The sequence below is a fragment of the Salvia miltiorrhiza genome, chromosome 7, assembly GCF_028751815.1.
Source record: "Salvia miltiorrhiza cultivar Shanhuang (shh) chromosome 7, IMPLAD_Smil_shh, whole genome shotgun sequence".
Lineage (NCBI taxonomy): Eukaryota > Viridiplantae > Streptophyta > Magnoliopsida > Lamiales > Lamiaceae > Salvia > Salvia miltiorrhiza.
The window spans coordinates 45,298,698-45,317,831 of record NC_080393.1 but is presented as its reverse complement, the minus strand read 5'-3'; the positions used below and the strand labels follow the sequence as shown (position 1 = coordinate 45,317,831).

The window sequence follows — 19,134 nt, the reverse complement described above, 5'->3', positions numbered from 1 at the left end:
AAAGATACATAACTCATCATCGAACATATTTTTTTCAAGAGTGACCTATTTCTTCTCTCCACCACACCATGGATTACACGGTGTAGTAAACTGGGTTGGAATCCCAAACACTGACAATGAATCAGAAAAGATCATTCATAACACATTATTGGCCCTTTATCCCCTTTGCCATGAATGACCCGGTCTCCATCTTTTCCTCTATACAGGATTCGCAGGTTCCAAAAGGTACAACTTGGATTGAATCCAATGTACTATTTAGACACGAGCCTTTGGATCCTGTTAAGATAGATGTGACCTAATCTAGGGTGTCAATATATGTGTAAGATCCTCATGAGAGATTAGCCTTAACTTTTCTCTTTCTTTTGTTCGATGATGTAAATGCAATATAAAAGTATTTTGTAGACAAGTTATAGTATGAAGAGAGATGTTCAAAAATACCAGAATAGACAACTTTGTCATTTCTTATGATAGAAACACCACTATCAAAAATGACATAAGATTCATCTATTCAAAATTTTTGGAACATGATAAGGAACTCTAAAAAACTAAACTATGTCTTTAGTACTTAAAGACAAGTCTCCAATTGCAACAACTGCGACTCTAGTCACGTTGCCTATGAAGACAATCATCTCATCACTTCTCAGCTACCTTGTCAGCCTAAAAGCCATGCAAGGTGCAACAATCATTATCAGTTTCTCTCGTTATCCACTACTCACAACTGAGTAGAAAACGAGCTGACATGTCTCAGTTACTATAGCAAGTGAAGTACCTTAACCCTTTGCCTTGAGTATCGAAAGAAGAAATTTCCAATACTCAATCTTATCACACCACTACTCCCACTATTTCCCTTGTCTTTCTTGCCCCTTGGACCCTTCTTCTTCCCGTCATTTGACGAAGAAGATGGCTCACCTTTGGCAATAACAAGTGCTTGCACATCTCTTTCCCACAACTTCCTTAGCCGTAACTAGAGTAACTCAAAAGAAGTATCTTTCTTGCTCATAACAGCATTGAGGCGGAAGTTCTTAATTAAAAGACTTGGGAAGAGAGTTCAGGATAATATCGACTTTTGCCTCACCGTCGATACTCCCATGAGCAAGTCAAGTCCGTCAAAATATTTGCATGACATGCTCGTGCACTGAGTTGTGCTCACTCATAAAAATAACAAGATTACTCTCATCAAATTTAAATGAGCAGCTCAGTCCGACTCTCCGAACACTTTCTTGAGATTCAGCATGATGCTAATAGCATCATCCATGCCCTGATGTTGGAGCTACAAGGTTTGTGACATTATACTCATAATATAGCATACAGCTACATTATTAGTCTCATGCCACCTTTTATGTAATTCCTTTTTCTCATCAGTTAACTCATTGTTCGGACCATAAGAACGTGGAGTAGTAAGCAACACAAAAATGTGTTAGTTTGTGATAAAGATAGAAATCCAAAACTGCGCTTCCATTTAATATATGTGGACCGGTTAAAAGACTTTGTGCAAGAATAAATAAACAATAAGAGACATAGACATATCTGAAAGTAACGAACATAAAGCACATAATTCGTAACAATAATATTGTAACCTTTTGATAAAACAATATTAATGAAACCTCCAACGGCTCAAAGAATTCCATGTGCAAGCCACGTGGGGTGGACAGTTACACACGAACTCCTCAACCAGACTATTTACCTAGTCATTTAATTTCTATCCATGTCAACTTAACCTTTTGACAAAAGAAATTAATAGTTGGCACCTTGACTAGACCATATCATCATCAAGAAGGGACTCCGTGGGGGAGTTGTACATTGTACTTGATATGATATCTAAGCAATAACCACATTTTAACCTTGAAAATTAAATTCTCGAAATTAACATACTCACGCGGACCATGTCGCTTTCAATTTAATTTTCTTGGTTATCTTATTTAATACCATTCTCCAAAGTACTTATGAAAATTACACAAGTAAGCCACGTGGGGTGGACCGTTACTGCATAACTCCCACTACTTTAATGGTTTAAATATTTTTTATAGAAACCTCTTCTGACAAACTTATGAGAAACAGATATGAAGTAAGCCACGTGGGGTGGACCGTTACTCAAATTGCTAAACACTTTGTCTAGAGACCGCATGTGGAGGTCTACATAATTTTAAGAATAAAATTAATTAGAAATAACCACAATTTAACTTTGAAATTAAATTCTCGAATTTTGACATACTCACTCGGACCATGCCGCATTCAATTTAATTTCTTAGTTATCTTATTTAAATCCATCATCTAAAGTACTCGTGAAAAATTATACGAGTAAGCCACGTGGGGTGGACCGTTACTGCATAACTCCCACTACTTTAATGAATTTAAATATTTTTATAGAAACCTCATCTGACAAACTTATGAAAGAACAAACATGAAGTAAGCCACGTGGGGTGGACCGTTACTCATATTGCTAATCACTTTGTCTAGAGACCGCTTGTGGAAATCTAAATAATTTTTAATCATCCATAAAATTATTAAGCTTAGTCTTTTTTCTTTCAAAAGGTTTGATCATGCTCAACACATAATCCTAAACATGCTCATCTAGAACGCAACATGTAAAACATGCTCGCAGAATTCTAAAACATGCTTAAGAAAATGATAAACCTAGCATGCTTGTCTAAGCGCAGTTAATAAACACATATTAACAATCAAAGACAAAAAACAGCATGCAATGAGCATAAAGGATTAACACCACGGCATGCAAAGAACAATAATAAAAGAATTAAAATTCTTCATGACCCATTCGTGGAATCCCATTTCTAATCTATTACAATAAAACAATAGAAAAGAAATTAAAAATGGGCAAAAACAGCCCAAAACAGCCACTAAAAAGGCTGGAAAACCTCTCCAGTCCAGCAATTGGGCCCAAAAGCCGCGGCCCAGCCGCCCAGGCCCGTTCAGCAGCCCAAAACCGCAAGGAGAAGCCCAGGCCCGCAAGGAGCAGCCCAGACCCGCGAACTGTACCCGGATCCGCGCCTCGGATCCGGGTCTTCACCCCTCTGACCCGCGAACTGCTAGGGCTTGCGAGAAACAGGCGCCGCCTAGGGTTTCGCCGCTTAGCGCGGCGCCGCCACCTTCCAACACAGCCGCCGCACAGCAACCCTCGGCGCCGCACAGCAGCATGCCGGTGCTGCAGCAGCCATGGCGTGCGCAGCGTCCCGGCGCTGGCAGCAGCCCAGCGCTGCATCAGCACGGTCCGGCACCTCCAGCAGCGGCAACAGTCGGCAGCAGCTCTCGCCTGACTCGGCCTTGGCGTCCCCGGCAGCAGCAACGAACGGCGACAGCAGCGGCTCCAGCGTGCGGCAACAGCAGCGGCAGCGTGCCGCCCGTCGGGCGCGCAGGCGCAGCCCCGGGCGCGCACCGCCCCTGCCCGCTGCTTCCAGCCCTCGCCCAGCCTCGCCACGCCTCGCCAGCAGCCCTTGGTGACAGCAGCACGCAGCAGTGCGGCCGCCTGACCAGGCGCGCGCAGCGCACGGTGCCGAAGCGCCCGTGCGCGCGCGGCCCTCGGCGCCGCCGCTGCCCGTGCCACACCGTATCCGTGGCAACCTCCTTACACCTTCCTCGTCGTTGATTCATCGTCATCCTCGTTTCGTTCCTCGATTTTACAGATTTACAACGGAAAAACAAATACAATTGAAATCCTAATCTAACCACGGATTTTCTCGTGGTGAAAAACGATTACAACGTCAAACGACGTATTCCACGAATCAACGAACCACGAAGAACAACAGCAGTAAAAACAACGCACATTATTAATCGTACATAAATTAATAATAGAGCCAAGAAATTAATCCTGGGCTCTGATACCAATTGAAGGAATATTAAACTGAATTAACGTTCCGCTTTGCCCGATGATCGTTTCTTGGATTATTATTAATTTATCATACAACGATTAATCCTAACATGCTCCTATGAATTTAACAGCTGCACGTTGGAGTTCAGAAATACCTGAAGAATTCAGAAGAATTCGCAGATTCGTATCTGAACAGACCAGTCAGCTTCAAGCCTTCGTTTGAAGCCTCAAACGTCCTCAAATCGTATTTCTCCCAGAAATACGACTTCTTCGTCTTCGAGAGAGCTTTCCGTGGCCGCCTGATTCGTCTGAATCGGAGTTCTGTGAAGGACGTTATGGCCGTTTTACCGAGACTGCCAGAACTTGGTTTCCTGCGAAAATCTGACTCCAGCTCAGATCTTCTGAATTGTATCCCGCTCAGCTTTCACCGTTGGATGGACAACGTTCTATGAAAGTCCCAAGAGAGAAATAAGCCCCACACGTTTTTCTTCCCTGCGCCCCACAGCTCTCAAAACCCTAATATTTTATCAGTGTGTTTTCCTGAGAGCTGACAGCTGTATTTAAATAAAATTAAATACGTGTGGGCACAGAATTAGTGTAGGAGGCGTCTTTCTCTCCTTCTAGGGCTAGGAGACATTGGGCCAGTCCAGGGACCAGATACAAGGAATAAAGATGGGCCTCAAATAAATTAATTTATCTATGGTCAGCCCAGACCATAATTAATTTATAAATATCAGTTCATTCCACTAGAGAACCGATACTGACTTACCCCTTTATTGCCGGTGATGAGTCGGGGGGCTTGTATTTAGACTTATTAAATCTCCGTATTTAAAATATCCGACATCCATTAATTAATTAGAGCTCTGACAGCTTAAAGTAATTAATCTCTTTATAAATCCTTAAGCAGTACCACTCAAACTTTATTATTGCGCCTGAACTTAATCAACCTGCAGGGTTTAGCGCAATAAACCTTATTGAGCTCCTTAAGGGGATGTTACCCTCTACTGATGAGATAAGACGAATTCGGTCCAGCCACAAGCGGGATTTTATGCACAGAGGTGACTGTGAGCCGTCTTCGGCTCCATCGCTTAGCCTGCACATTTAGAAATATATGCAGGGCGTAAGTATATATAACTCAGCGTGCAAACACCGAAAAACAAGGAAAGCTGCTCTTAGAGCTATAAGTTTGAAACTTTCCACATCTCAGCAGTATACAGGAATAAATTTAGCGTAAATGAACCTGTGTAAGTAGGCCTCCCTCTCAAGTACCGTGACCGGCCGACCCGAAGACGGCTCACAGTCACCTCTGTGCACAAAATCCCGCTTGTGGCAGGACCGAATTCGTCTCATCAGTAGAGGGTAACACACAAGCTCAACATCAAAATTTGGCAAGTCAAACAGTTCTAAAATATCATTTATCTCAAAGCATTTGATCAACTCATAACATCATTAAATCATTTTAGAAAGCTCGAATGATATATTTATACTCAAAATATTGCCCACCTGAAGTCCTTCGCTAATCCTGAAAGAAGTCAGGCGACTTACTTCTTCGTCTCGCTCGGGCCTTCATATATCATCATCACATCGTCATCGTCATCGAAGGTTCATGTGATAAAACAAACCTTAGTCAGAAACTCAATTTCTAAAGCCAATCTCATCTCAACTATGACTTCTCACTCAACGTCTATTTACCCAATAAGACTCAATCCCTATGTATATGACTCAACTAGAAACACCTCTAAGTTGACTTGCAATAGAACAAGGACCTAGTGATGGTAAGTTGACCCAGTGTCATCTCTCAAGGAAAGTCTTTAAGGGCTTTTAGTAGTATCGTAGGAAAAAGTAATAAAAGAAAGCAGTAAAGAATTTGATTTTAAAAACTGAAACTTAAACTTAAACTTAAATTAAACTTGACTTGAATTTAAACTTAACCTAGGCAAGAATTTAAACAACTCAAATTAAACTTAACTTAAGAAATTAAATACTTGTAAATTAAAAACCAACTAATCTAGGCGTGAAACTAAAGTGCATAATTTAAATTCCATAATTAAAAAGAAAGCATAAACATGAACGAAAAACATAAACATGATTAAACAGAAATAAATTGAATTTAAATACGAAATACTGTAAACGTCTTGAACGTGTAATTGTGTCACTCAATCACAATCCAAGAATAAAAACTAAACAAAACTAAATTAAAACCTAAACAACTAAAATCGAAAACTAAGAAAGCAATTAAATCCTAAGCTTCGGATGCCAACAGATCGCAAAGATGGCGTCTAAAACTAGGGCAAAGTATATTTGTTACAATGAAAAGTATGGCCCTATTTATAGACTTCAAATCCCTCTAGATCACCATGGAAGTTGCCATGCAAAGTAGAATTCTAAATGCAATAGAATCGTGCAAGATAAGGCAACTTCCAGCTGTGACGCGCGCTGCAAGTCATCTCCATTCTGGCCGAATTCGCTGCTCTCGCCAGAGGAACGGATGTTGTCATAGAAATGGACCTCGCCAGAGAAACGGCTTCCGCTCTGGCACATTTCTCTGCTCTGGTATGTTGATTTCTCTGGCGAGTGATTCCTCTGGCGAGTGATTTCTCTGGCTTTGATTTCTCTGCGATAACTTTTCTCCCATCTGACTTGTGATTTCGCTGCTCTGGCGAATGACTTCTCTGGATCTGGAGCATTTCTCTGGCTTCCCATGCCAGAGTATGCACAAAAACATAATTCTTAGCCCAAACTCTCCAAAATTTGCACTCTTCATCTCGAAAACCTAAATCTCCTGCAAAGCATAAAATACACCATAAAACGCACCAATTTCCAGAAGATTTAACTTAAAATATGCACATGCAAACCCCTAAAATTAGAACAATTAGGCATAAATCAACCCCCCCACACTTAGCCTTTTGCTTGTTCTCAAGCAAAATCCATATGAATCCTAGGAAGAGATTGATTTCAACAATGCTAATTTCCATCAAAACATTCTCAAAATCAATTCAAAATTTTACAATCAACACACATCTCTCGATCATGCAAGTAACTCAAAGTTTAAGAAGTAACAAAAGAGTAATGTAAGTAATTCGATCAGACCCAATTCTCCGCTAGAAGTGAATTCCCTAATGTGATCGCCTTTATAATCAATATCACCATTTTTCACACTTTGTGAGCTTAAGATTTTCGACAGTTGAGCCATAATTCGTGAAATAAAAATCATTTGAATGTACTCCAAAGTCTTTTCACGTGGTTTCCCATGCTCATAGTTAGACTAGAGGAGCAGAGACTCAGAGCTGTCACGTTTCAGAACAGGCCAGATGTTTCAGAGCTGGCTATTTTGAAGTTGGCAATTCGTCCAACATTTTCACAGTTAAGATACGATCGTAGGCAATCACAATGACAACACTCCTTCTAACATCTACCGGACAAATCACGTTTTACTTACTTACAATTGTGTTGCAACAAAACTCAAATTCTTTGCACAATCAAGAAACATATATCAACAGTAAAACAAGAATAACCACCAAACAAACACAAAACCGAAATTCTCATTGAAAACCTTATTCTCTTCCACAAATTCATACAAACTAGCAAGATTCGAGACCAAAAACTAAGCATAGAAAGACTAATCTCGCCCAATTGAAAGCATAAGCACAATAAAACACCCCCCCACACTTAAAGCATGCCATGTCCTCAGGGCACAAAAGAAATAAGAAGAGTTGAGAAAACGTCCCTGATTATCGGCATGGAGAAACTGAAGCATCGTGCGATGTGGTGAAGAGGGGAATTCGCTGTCTGTGGCAGAGTGAAGAGTGGCCACGCTGAATCAGGTCAGCGCTGGCAGAGCAGCGCGGAGAAGTGCAGCGCGGAGAAGTATAGCGGTAGCAGAGCAGCAGCGGTGGTGGCAGCAGAGCTAGCGGCATATTGAGAATTGCAGCGCTGTAAACAAGACATGCACACCAAGCATCATAGTATCAGCAAAGCAACCGAAACTTAGGAAAAACACCAAACAAACAACTAAAGAACAAGAAAAACCAAACAAGAAAAACATAAACAAACCAACGGTGGGTTGCCTCCCACCAAGCGCTAGAGTTAAAGTCTCCAGCCCGACTTCAGATCTGACCCTTAGTGAGGATCGTGCAGAATGTGAGACTCCACCACCATCGGAGTACTCATCTGCCCATACTCGGATTTCATGCGATGACCCTCTCCTCTGAAATTCTCCTTAGACTGGGCTACACCAGGGTCAAACACGTCCTTTGGCAACACACCTTCTTTATTCTGGGACATCGCTACCGATCTGAACCTCGGCTTCTCATTTTTCTCTTCTAAGAATACATACTTAAGATTGGCTGGGAGTTCCTTTAGTTCCAGCGCTGACTTCCTGGCTCCCACATGTTCATCAATTGGCAGCTTTGTATGGCAGGGCAGCGCTGAGCTCGGCAAAGCTGGGCTGGACGGCGCGGAGCTCGGCAAAGCTGGCAGGCCAGAACTGGGCAGTGCAAAGCTGAACTCTGCAGCTTCCCGAGCTAGCTCTTCCAAGTCTGCCGATCCTGCAAAAACATCCACACACTCTTGTTCCTGCACAAATACCGTCTCGACCAAGCCATCAATAGGATCTATAAATGAGCATTCGTTGATAAAATTTACAGACGACATTTCACGACTATCATGTACAGAGAAAGACACTGACTCCCCTAACACAGTCATTTTAATATTTCCATCCTTAACGTCAATCAAGGTGTTAGTGGTTGCCATAAACGGTCTTCCTAACAGTAGTGTGTGCTCTACACCATTTTCATGCACCTCCCCAATTTCAAGAACCACAAAATCTACGAGAATAATCAAACCCCCAACATTCACCAAAACATCCTCTATGATCCCACATGGGTATCTAACGGACCTATCGGCGAGTTGTAGACACATGCGAGTGGGTTTCAAATCACCTAACTCTAATTGTATAAAAATAGAGTAAGGCATTAGGTTAATTCCAGCACCCAAATCTAACATTCCCGTAGCTTCCTTACCATTTCCTAAAGCAATTTTAATCACGAAGCTACCTGGATCGCGTTGCTTTGGTGGCAGAGGCTGTTGTATGATCGAGTTTGCAAGTTCCGAGACAAGAATCTTCTCATTGTCCCCGAACTTTCGCTTGTTGGAGACTAACTCCTTGAAAAACTTCACGTACGCCGGGACTTTTCTGATCACATCAAGGAGGGGCAGATTCACGTTCACCTTGGCAAGCATGTTGTAGAAGTCGGCAAACTGTTTATCCAGCTTTTCATTCCTCAATCTGTTCGAAAAAGCGATCGGAGGTCGATAAGGTGTAGTAGACTTGTGAAGTTTATCTTCCTTTCCTTCCTCCATCTCTCCGTCTTTTGGCTGCCTTCGCTGCTCTGATTTCTCTTCTTCGCAAGAGCTTGTCGGAGCTGAGCTCGGCAGCGCTGGCTTGGTCAGAGCTGGGCTTGGCAAGACTGGACCATGCAGTGCTGAATTCTGTAGGTCTGAATTCGTCAAGGCTGTATTTGGCATAACTGAATTCTGCAAAGCTGGACTCTGCAGAGCTGGATTGGTCATAGCTGAATGTGGCAGAGCTGGGTTCGGTAGTGTTGGGCTCGGCTGGACAGAGCTCGGCAGCTCTGCTCTGGTGAAGGCAGAGCTCGGCAGCTCTGCTCTGGTCTGTGTAGGAACATCCACTTTGTTATCCACCATCTTACCACTGCGAAGAACAGTGACAGTTTGAGCTTGGTGAGTTTGTAGGGGTTGGCCATGAAATTTCCCGGGCTGCTGCTGCTGTTGAATTTGGTTCAAAGTGCCCGACAATTGCCCCACGGTAGTCTCAAGTCTTTTTATTGTGGCGGATTGAGACTCAAAATTTTGCTTAGTCATCTCCATGTTCTGCTTGCTGATCACCATGAAGGACTGCATAGTCTCCTCCAGAGACGGCCTCTGCTGTGGAACTTGCTTTTGAAACTGCTGCGCATTCTGCAATTGTTGAGGTTGAAAGTTCCCTTGCTGCATTGGGGACGGTTGGTACTGCTGTGGGTATTGTTGTGGAACGCTCGGCTGCGGTGGAAAGTATTGTTGCTGCTGTTGATATCCCATTTGGGATGGTCGGCGGAATTGACTCCCTCCAGAATTTTGATTTACCCATCCAGCATTCGGCTGATTTCTCCATCCTCCAATGACATTCTGTTGACCTTGATTCATGTTCTGCCCATATGGTCTGCTTGGCCCTTGATTGTAGCTTTGAAATCCTTGTGCCGCATAGACCTCAGCTTGTCTTTCCGGAGTAAACTCTCCCATTCTATGACACTCATTAGCTCCATGGCTGAAATCTCCACAAATACCACAGGGCTCAACGTACTGTAGGGCTGGGTTCGGCGGGGCTGACATCGGCAGAGCAGGATTTGGCTGAGTTGTCATCGGCGGCGCTGAGCTCTGAATTGGAGAATTTTCCATCTTTTCCATCTTGAGCTGTTGGACTTCTCGCATGATCGAGGCCAATTGTTGCTGCATCTCGAACTGATTTGTCACGGCACTAGCCTCTACTCTCCGTCCTCGGACTGACTTTTGTTGGGAGCTCTCGGCCAAGGTCTTGAAAATCTCTTTCAGATCTGCCGCAGTTTTCCGAGCTATGTTACCTCCTGCCGTGCTATCCACCATAAATTGGGCAGTTTGCACTAACCCATCGTAGAAGAACTGCATCAACATAACATTAGTGTATTGATGTTGAGGGCATTGACGGATGAGTTCTTCATATCTCTCCCAAGCTTCATGCAAAGGCTCGTCCGCTCCTTGGGTGAACTCCATTATCCTCGTTCTCAGCTCTTGTGTTTTGTGGTTTGGGTAGTATTTCAGCATAAATTTTTCACAAGCATCTCCCCACGTAGTGATAGAGTTGGGCGGCAGAGAAAGTATCCACGTCCTTGCCCGGTCTTTAAGTGCATAGGAAAAGCACTTGAGCTTGAGTTGGTCCTCCGTGAGGCTAAGCAGAGGAACCGTTTGCACTTGTGTGCAAAAATCTCGGATGAATTGCAGAGCATCCTCGCTTGGCATCCCGTGGAACACCGGCAGAAAATTCGAGTCATTGGGTTTGAGATTGTAGTTTCTCACAGCAGTGGAGAGCACGATTGCCGACGTGTTGGTATCTCCAATCACCGGCCTGGTGAAGTCTCCCATGTACTCCATGTTTTGAGCCATAACTTCTTTCTCCTCGTATGTATTCTGCTCTGCTTGGTCAGATTCAGAGCTGGCGGCTTCCTCCTTCTTTTCTACTTCGTGCTCTGCCGTGTCTGTATTCTGCTCTGTATCGGCAGAGCTGGCATCCTCCTTCGTTGGCTGCTCTGAAGGCTCAGAGTCAGAGCTGGCTGGCGAATCTTGTTCCTCATCTCCTGCGCTCTGCTCTGGTAGTTCAGAATCAGAGTTGGACTTGGCAGAGCTGGCTTCCTCCTCTTCTACGGTCTGCTCTGGAACTTCAGGTTCAGAGTCAGAGCTGGAATTGGCGGAGCTGGCAGCGCTGTCTTCAGCGAACACTCCTTTGCAGCTATACTTCCTGAAAATCCCTTCGCTCGTACTATGCAACGGGGACACAAGTTTGCCTTTAAGACTACGGCGTCCCTGCATGCACAACACTAAACAAACGGATTAAACGCACCGAGTGGAAGAAACGTAAAAACAAAAACGAGAGAAAAAAAAACTGGAAATTAAATAAAGCAAGTAAAAACGACACAACTAAAACGCCTAAAACTTTCCCCGGCAACGGCGCCAAAATTTGACTCAACTAGAAACACCTCTAAGTTGACTTGCAATAGAACAAGGACATCCTAGTGATGGTAAGTTGACCCAGTGTCATCTCTCAAGGAAAGTCTTAAAGGGCTTCTAATTGTATCGCAGGAAAAAGCAATAAAATAAAGCAGTAAAGAATTTGATTTTAAAAACTGAAACTTAAACTTAAACTTAAACTTAAATTAAACTTGACTTGAATTTAAACTTAACCTAGGCAAGAATTTAAACAACTCAAATTAAACCTAACTTAAGAAATTAAATACTTGTAAATTAAAAACCAACTAATCTAGGCGTGAAACTAAAGTGCATAATTTAAATTACATAATTAAAAAGAAAGCATAAACATGAACGAAAAACATAAACATGATTAAACAGAAATAAATTGAATTTAAATACGAAATACCGTAAACGTCTTGAACGTGTAATTGTGTCACTCAATCACAATCCAAGAATAAAAACTAAACAAAACTAAATTAAAACCTAAACAACTAAAATCGAAAACTAAGAAAGCAATTAAATCTTAAGCTTCGGATGCCAACAGATCGCAAAGATGGCGTCTAAAACTAGGGCAAAGTATATTTGTTACAATGAAAAGTATGGCCCTATTTATAGACTTCAAATCCCTCTAGATCACCATGGAAGTTGCCATGCAAAGTAGAATTCTAAAGGCAATAGAATCGTGCAAGATAAGGCAACTTCCAGCTGTGACGCGCGCTGCAAGTCATCTCCATTCTGGCCGAATTCGCTGCTCTCGCCAGAGGAACGAATGTTGTCATAGAAATGGACCTCGCCAGAGAAACGGCTTCCGCTCTGGCGCATTTCTCTGCTCTGGTATGTTGATTTCTCTGGCGAGTGATTCCTCTGGCGAGTGACACACACCCGTCGTGCGGTGCGGGCAAAATACTTGTTTATGCCCAGTACAGACAATACACGCTCCTACGTCTCACAACAAGAACTCAGTCTTAGTGGTAAGTGTAGGGTCGAATCCCACAGGGAGTGAGGAACCACTTTGTTCTCCAACGACAAACTGAGGTGTCACAATTCTCAATCTGTATACTCTGCACAAGAAATTAACAAGATCAATAATAACAAAGGGGTGAGGTTATTCGGTTAGGTCATAACCGTTGTTAACATTCATTCGGTCATAGGCATACTGATAATCCGTCCATGATCCATATAAACCCAAGGCGTGGCCCAAAGACATTGGGGCGTTTCAAGGGGGTATACTTCACATTTAGGATGGTTGATCCCATTGTGGTCACTTGGTCCGAAGGTCACACATTCCCCGGTCACAAGGCAGTGCTTCACTTATCCTTAGATGGTAGTCATACCCGTTACTCACCAAGTATGGCCCTCACCAACCTTCTCTCCCGAGGTCCCCAACTCCGCACTTTGAGTGACACATGCCTCCTGGACACAACCATTTCCGGCTTTGTCAGCCGACCAGTCATAGACATGCTACGGCGCCGAGATTGCTTTTCTCGTTTGATAACCATGACTTTATGCCTCGTCACAGTTGATGGATAGTCTCTAGAGAAGCCCAAGACTGAGGAAGGACAGTGTATCCCATCAATCCTTTCCCCACCTTCTGGATCTACAACGCCTTTTGTTGACGCTTCTCAGCTACTCGGTCTTGGGTATACCGGTTGTCACGCCCTGGTATACCCTGGCCTTTGCTTGTCACGGACAGCGTTTTACCGAACGGAGATCACCCGTTAGGCCCCTACTGACCTTCCTTCCTCCACAACTTCGTTTCCCCCCTGGACAGACCTGTATTGACACAAATAAAGAGAAAAATAGGGCCAAATGGCCCAAAAGTCGAAAACGCATCAGCGAGTGATTCCTCTGGCGAGTGATTTCTCTGGCTTTGATTTCTCTGGCTTTTATTTCTCTGCGATGACTTTTCTCCCCTCTGACTTGTGATTTCGCTGCTCTGGCGAATGACTTCTCTGGATCTGGAGCATTTCTCTGGCTTCCCATGCCAGAGTATGCACAAAAACGTAATTCTTAGCCCAAACTCTTCAAAATTTGCACTCTTCATCTCGAAAACCTAAATCTCCTGCAAAGCATAAAATACACCATAAAACGCACCAATTTTCAGAAGATTTAACTTAAAATATGCACATGCAAACTCCTAAAATTAGAACAATTAGGCATATATCAGTATACTCGGTTTCTAAGGATTCACACGTCCTATTTTCGACTTAACTCTCAACTCGGCTCAAACTCATAGCAATCAAGCACATAAACAATTAAGCATATGAAAAACACACATAGACAAGTCAAAAACAACTTCACTTTGTACTGACTCAACTTCAAAACATCACCAGACTCTGTACAGAACTCCCCTGGAGTCGTAACTTATACCAAAAGCAACCTCTTTGAGTCTAGTTTCATTTAAAAAAAAGTAGGATCAAAAACCCTAAGTATTTTAGGAGATATGACTGTTTTACTACGGTCTACCATATTCGGCAGTTTTTAGAAACCGAAAAGTTTGATTTTTAAAAAATAGTAAACGTGGTCAAAAAGGTCTGAAATTCGGTGGGTACATAGATAAGACACTTATGTCTTAAAAATAAAAATTGGGGTTCTAGAATGTTAAGGAAAGATACTGGAATAGGTGACTCTATTGGCTACTCACCGAACAATTCGGCAGAACGTAGCAGTTTTGGTTTTATATTTTATAAAAATAGTAAACAAAGTCCAAATGACTTGAAATTCTACGGGTGCGCTCAAAACTAGAAAATATACTTACCATAAACTTTTCATGGTGTTTGGGTATCAAAACCCCCTCGAAAACAGTAGGTCAGTGCGTCGTGAAAAAAAATGACTCCGAAATCATACACAAGCAAACATGCTCAACTCAACATTTCTTCAAGCAAACTCATCAAAGCTCATTCTAAGCACTTATAGCACTCAAAAACATTCAAATACAACATAATACTCATAATACTCAATCTCGACTCTTTTCTTTCATCATAAACTCAAATCTCATGGAAAACGTTTCAACGAACACGTCAATCAAATTCTCTTTTCATTTTCATGCTCAAAGTTGCTCAAATACTCAAACATGATCTTATACACCATATAACTCATTATACATATATGGATTCCCTTTTTCTCATGTAAACTAAACTCTACTAAAAACTCATGTATCAACATAAATCTCTTAATAAAACATGACAAATGTTCACATAATGGTCATAGAGCAATTAGACCTCATTTTACCAAGCATCAACCTCACATCATTTAAGAACTCAAAAACTCATATAAACTAAACTAAGTCAAAATTTTACTTAGCCAATAAAAGACTTAATCAAACATAAAAAGACACTACTATCATGCTCAAACACATATATCCTAAACCAAAATCACTTAAATAACACATAGGCAAATGTCCTAATTTTTATTAAACTAAACTCTTGGAAATTTTATAAACACATATGAATCTTTAATCCATTCATAGATCTATTAATCTTAACCACTTAATCTCACATATAAACCATCAATTTACAAATTAGAGCATAGATACGCATATCCCTAATTTTATTAAACTAGCTCACATCAAACTCATCAATTGACATCATATACTCAATTTACACCATCAATCATCATCATATACATCTCATGGACTCATCTTCATCATCTATTCATCATTTAAATCATCAACTCAAAAGTTCTCAATTTTGGGTAAACTAAACTCCATCGAACTTTCACATCTCAAGGCACATACTTCATAACACACATAAATCATCAACAAACATCATATAAATCTCATTTTTCACCCCAAATCAAGAAAAGAAAACGAAAATTTTTTGAAGGGTTGAAGACCCAAATTTTCGAAAATTTTAGAAAGAGGAAGGGGGTGATTTTCTTGCTTCAATCTTTCAAGAATACTCACATACAACATCCTTCAAGCAAGATTTATGGAATACATGGTCACTTACCCAAATTTCTTACCAAGACTCACACTTTCTCACTCTAGCTTTGAAGCCCTTCTTCAATGATTCTCTTGAATTCAAGTAGCTAGGATGTGTTTATGTGAGATTTAAGAGTGGATTGAGGTGTTTGGTAAAATTTTTGGAAGCTCCGAAGGTCTCTACAATGGTGGAAAAATGGAGGAAAGTGAGAGAATGAGGGAGAAGGGTGTTGGTCGAAAATGGTGAGTGAGGGAGAGAGAAAATATTTTGCAAGATTATATTTGGATTTGCTAATCTTGTGAAGATTTGAAGATCTTAAGGAAAGATTTGAAATCTTAAAGAATCTTGATCTCTCTCTCTCTAATCTCTACACTCTCTCTCTAATCTCTACACTTGGCAATTTGTAGTATTTAGTCACATGCTTGAGAAATTTAAATAATAGTGTGAGAAGGGTGATTAAATATTAATCACAATAATTATGGAAATATTACTCATTAATAAAATACCATAGCATAATTATTCATGTGACCAAAATAAAATAATTATAGCACTAATATTAGTGCACTCACTCAATTATAATATTCCTCTTTGTAGGAAAAATAATTTTAAAAAAAATATTATGCTTGGAAAAATTTTCATAAACCGGCATCATTCGATTTCTCGGTAAAAATAAACCGTACTTGCTTTGGAAACTTAATCAAAATTCCAAATGCTAAAGTCTTAAATAAAAATCATAATAACTTGGTCATAAAGACACACGTCACAGGAATCACATAATCAATCAGTCACGTAAATTCACATAACATCATATCAAAGCAGTCGGCAAACACAGACAACCTGGACGTCTCTCTGACCGACTCTTTTCATCAAGGTTCTCACTCTTTCTTCCTCGACTCTATGTCAGACTCATTATTCCTATTTTCTTAATAGGACAGTAAATCTCTGATAACTCGGTATCCGGTAATTCTATTCCCGGTAGTCGGAAATAAAATAAAATCTCAACTCAATTCAATCAGCATCTCTAGCTCAACTCATTTCTCAAATCTCATCACTCTAACTCCATCATTGGTTTTTTCACTCGTAACTCTATTTAAAAGACAAACTGTCTTATCTGGTCATAAAAAAAAATTAGTCTCGCATCTCGACATCTCAGTACTCTCAATAGTGTTAAGACACTATTTCACAACATAGGGAAAAAGTACAGGGTGTTACATTTATAGCTTTCTTGTGACATAATTAATTGCCCTTAAAGATCTTCCTTGAAAGATGACACTGAGTCAACTTACCATCACTAGGATGTCCTTGTTCTATTGCAAGTCAAACTAGAGGTGTTCTAGGTTGAGTCAAATTTTGGCGCCGTTGCCGGGGAAGGTTTTAGGCGTTTAATTGTGTCACTTTTCTTTCCGTTTTTCTTGTTTTCTTTACTTTACGTTTTTATTTTTACTTTTCTTTTCCTCCCACCCGGTGCGTTTAATCCGTGTGTTAAGTGTTGTGTATGCAGGGACGCCGTAGTCTGAAAAGAAAACTAACTTCCCCGCTGGATAACATTCGCACACATACCAGAGCAGACGTGTTATACTCTGACTCTGATTCTGAGGCACACTCTGAAGCCAGCTCTGACCGTGCAGAGCAGAACACAAAGGAGAAAGTCGGCTCTGCCTCTGACCGAGTAGAGCAGAACACAAACAAAGAAGAGATGGCTCAGAACATGGAGTACATGGGAGATTTCACCCGGCCCGTCATCGGAGACACCAACACATCGGCTATTGTGCTTCCCACCGCCGTCAGAAATTACAATCTAAAGCCGAATGATTCAAGTCTCCTACCTCTATTCCATGGGATGCCGAGCGAAGATGCCCTACAATTCATCCGTGATTTTTGCACACAAGTTCAAACCATTCCATTGTTGAATCTCACGGAGGACCAACTTAAGCTCAAGTGCTTCCCCTATGCACTTAAAGATCGGGCGAGAACATGGATGCTAACTCTGCCGCCCAACTCTATCACCACTTGGGGAGAAGCTTGTGAGAAATTCATGCTAAAGTACTATCCCAACCACAGGACATAGGAGCTCAGAGCGCAGATCGTAGATTTCATCCAAGGACCAGACGAGCCTTTACACGAAGCTTGGGAAAGATTTCAAGAACTACTCCGTCAATGCCCGCAACATCAACTGACGAACGTGATGTTAATGCAAACTGCCCAATTCATGGTGGACAGCACTGCACGAGGTAACATAGCTCGGAAGACTACAACAGAGCTGAAGGAGATATTCAAAACATTAGCGGAGAGCTCTCAACAAAAGTCGGTGCGTGGAAAGAGAGTTGAGGCCAGCGCTGTGACGAACCAGTTTGAGATGCAGAAACAATTGGCTTCAATCATGCGCGAAGTACAGCAGCTCAAGATGAGCCATACGGAAGCCGCACTTGTGCCTGCGCAGAGCATAAATTATAATCAAAGCAATGGTGGATGGAGAGGTCAGCACCAAGGGAATTTACAGCGCAAACAATTCCAGAGTGCACAGCAAACTCCAACGCAAAAACAATCTCTGAAGGACGAAAAGATGGAGAAGCTACGAGGAAGAATAAGGATAAGAAGTTTCAAGAATTACAACGACGAATCAGATAATACTATCTTCTTTGAAGGGAAGATATGCATGTCCATGACAATGAACTTAAGAATAAGATAAAGCCATGGCACCCATATACTGTCACCAGGAAGTACTAAGATGTATTAAGATCTAGAAAAATTCTAGTTAGGAGGAATGAAACGAGATGTAACCTCATTTGTTGAAATATGTCTTGCGTGTTAGCAAGTGAAGGTTTTACAACATATCACATTGTTACTTTGAGTCTTCGAGCTCATAAAGTCAAGCTTAATGTCGTGTTTGGGACAAACTGAGCCCTTAACGAACCAATGAATTTCGTTGTCGAGATGGATTTTTTCGAATCCATCATACTTAAGCAAAGGTTGTCACGAAAGGGGGCAGTCAATGCCCACATGACTCGAGATTCCTTCGATGAATGAATAAAAGTTTATAACGGCGTTTTAGGCTGACTGCCTACATGCTCAAAATGGTTGGTCTCCTTACAAACTGTTTAAGTTGCCTTAAGAATGCTCTAGAGATATTAGTCATTATAGTTCCGCTTAAACGACATAGAAATTATTAATAAGGTATGTTGAGGACGACCGAGCTAAACCGGGGTGAAAGCTGAGAACATGTTTTTGCCACTCATTGTGAGACATATAATACCAGTTATCAATCGACTATCGATAGATTGGCAAATGAGGCGTTATACCTGAGGAAATATAGATCACCACTTTGTTGGGATGAAATGGCGAGATGATTGAGATCGTCCGTCAAATCAGAAAAAGGAATCAAGGAGGCCCAGGATAGACAGAAGTCATATGCTGACAAACGCCGAAAGGACCTATAGTTTAAGGATGTAAAGAAAGTTTTTCTGAAGGTTTCTCCATCAAGAGGAATCGTTAGATTCGGTGTAAAGGGTAAACCTAAACCCCGTTTTATAGGCTCATACGAGATTGTAGAAAGGATAGACCCAATAACTTACTGGTTGGCGTTAGCGCTAAGCTTTGAGAATGTGCGTA

The 19,134-nt window shown here is 41.5% G+C and overlaps 1 protein-coding gene across 1 annotated transcript; it reads right to left on the bottom strand.

Annotated features, from left to right (window-relative positions):
* Nucleotides 1-7,730: 7,730 nt before the first annotated feature.
* On the bottom strand, nucleotides 7,731-10,027 carry LOC130994276 (uncharacterized). The gene is made up of 4 exons (XM_057919321.1): nucleotides 9,535-10,027; nucleotides 9,084-9,381; nucleotides 7,990-9,017; nucleotides 7,731-7,834 (listed from the first exon to the last, which is right to left on the bottom strand). Exons 1-4 carry the CDS (start codon nucleotides 10,025-10,027, stop codon nucleotides 7,731-7,733), a joined length of 1,923 nt encoding a protein of 640 aa, XP_057775304.1.
* Nucleotides 10,028-19,134: the final 9,107 nt, after the last annotated feature.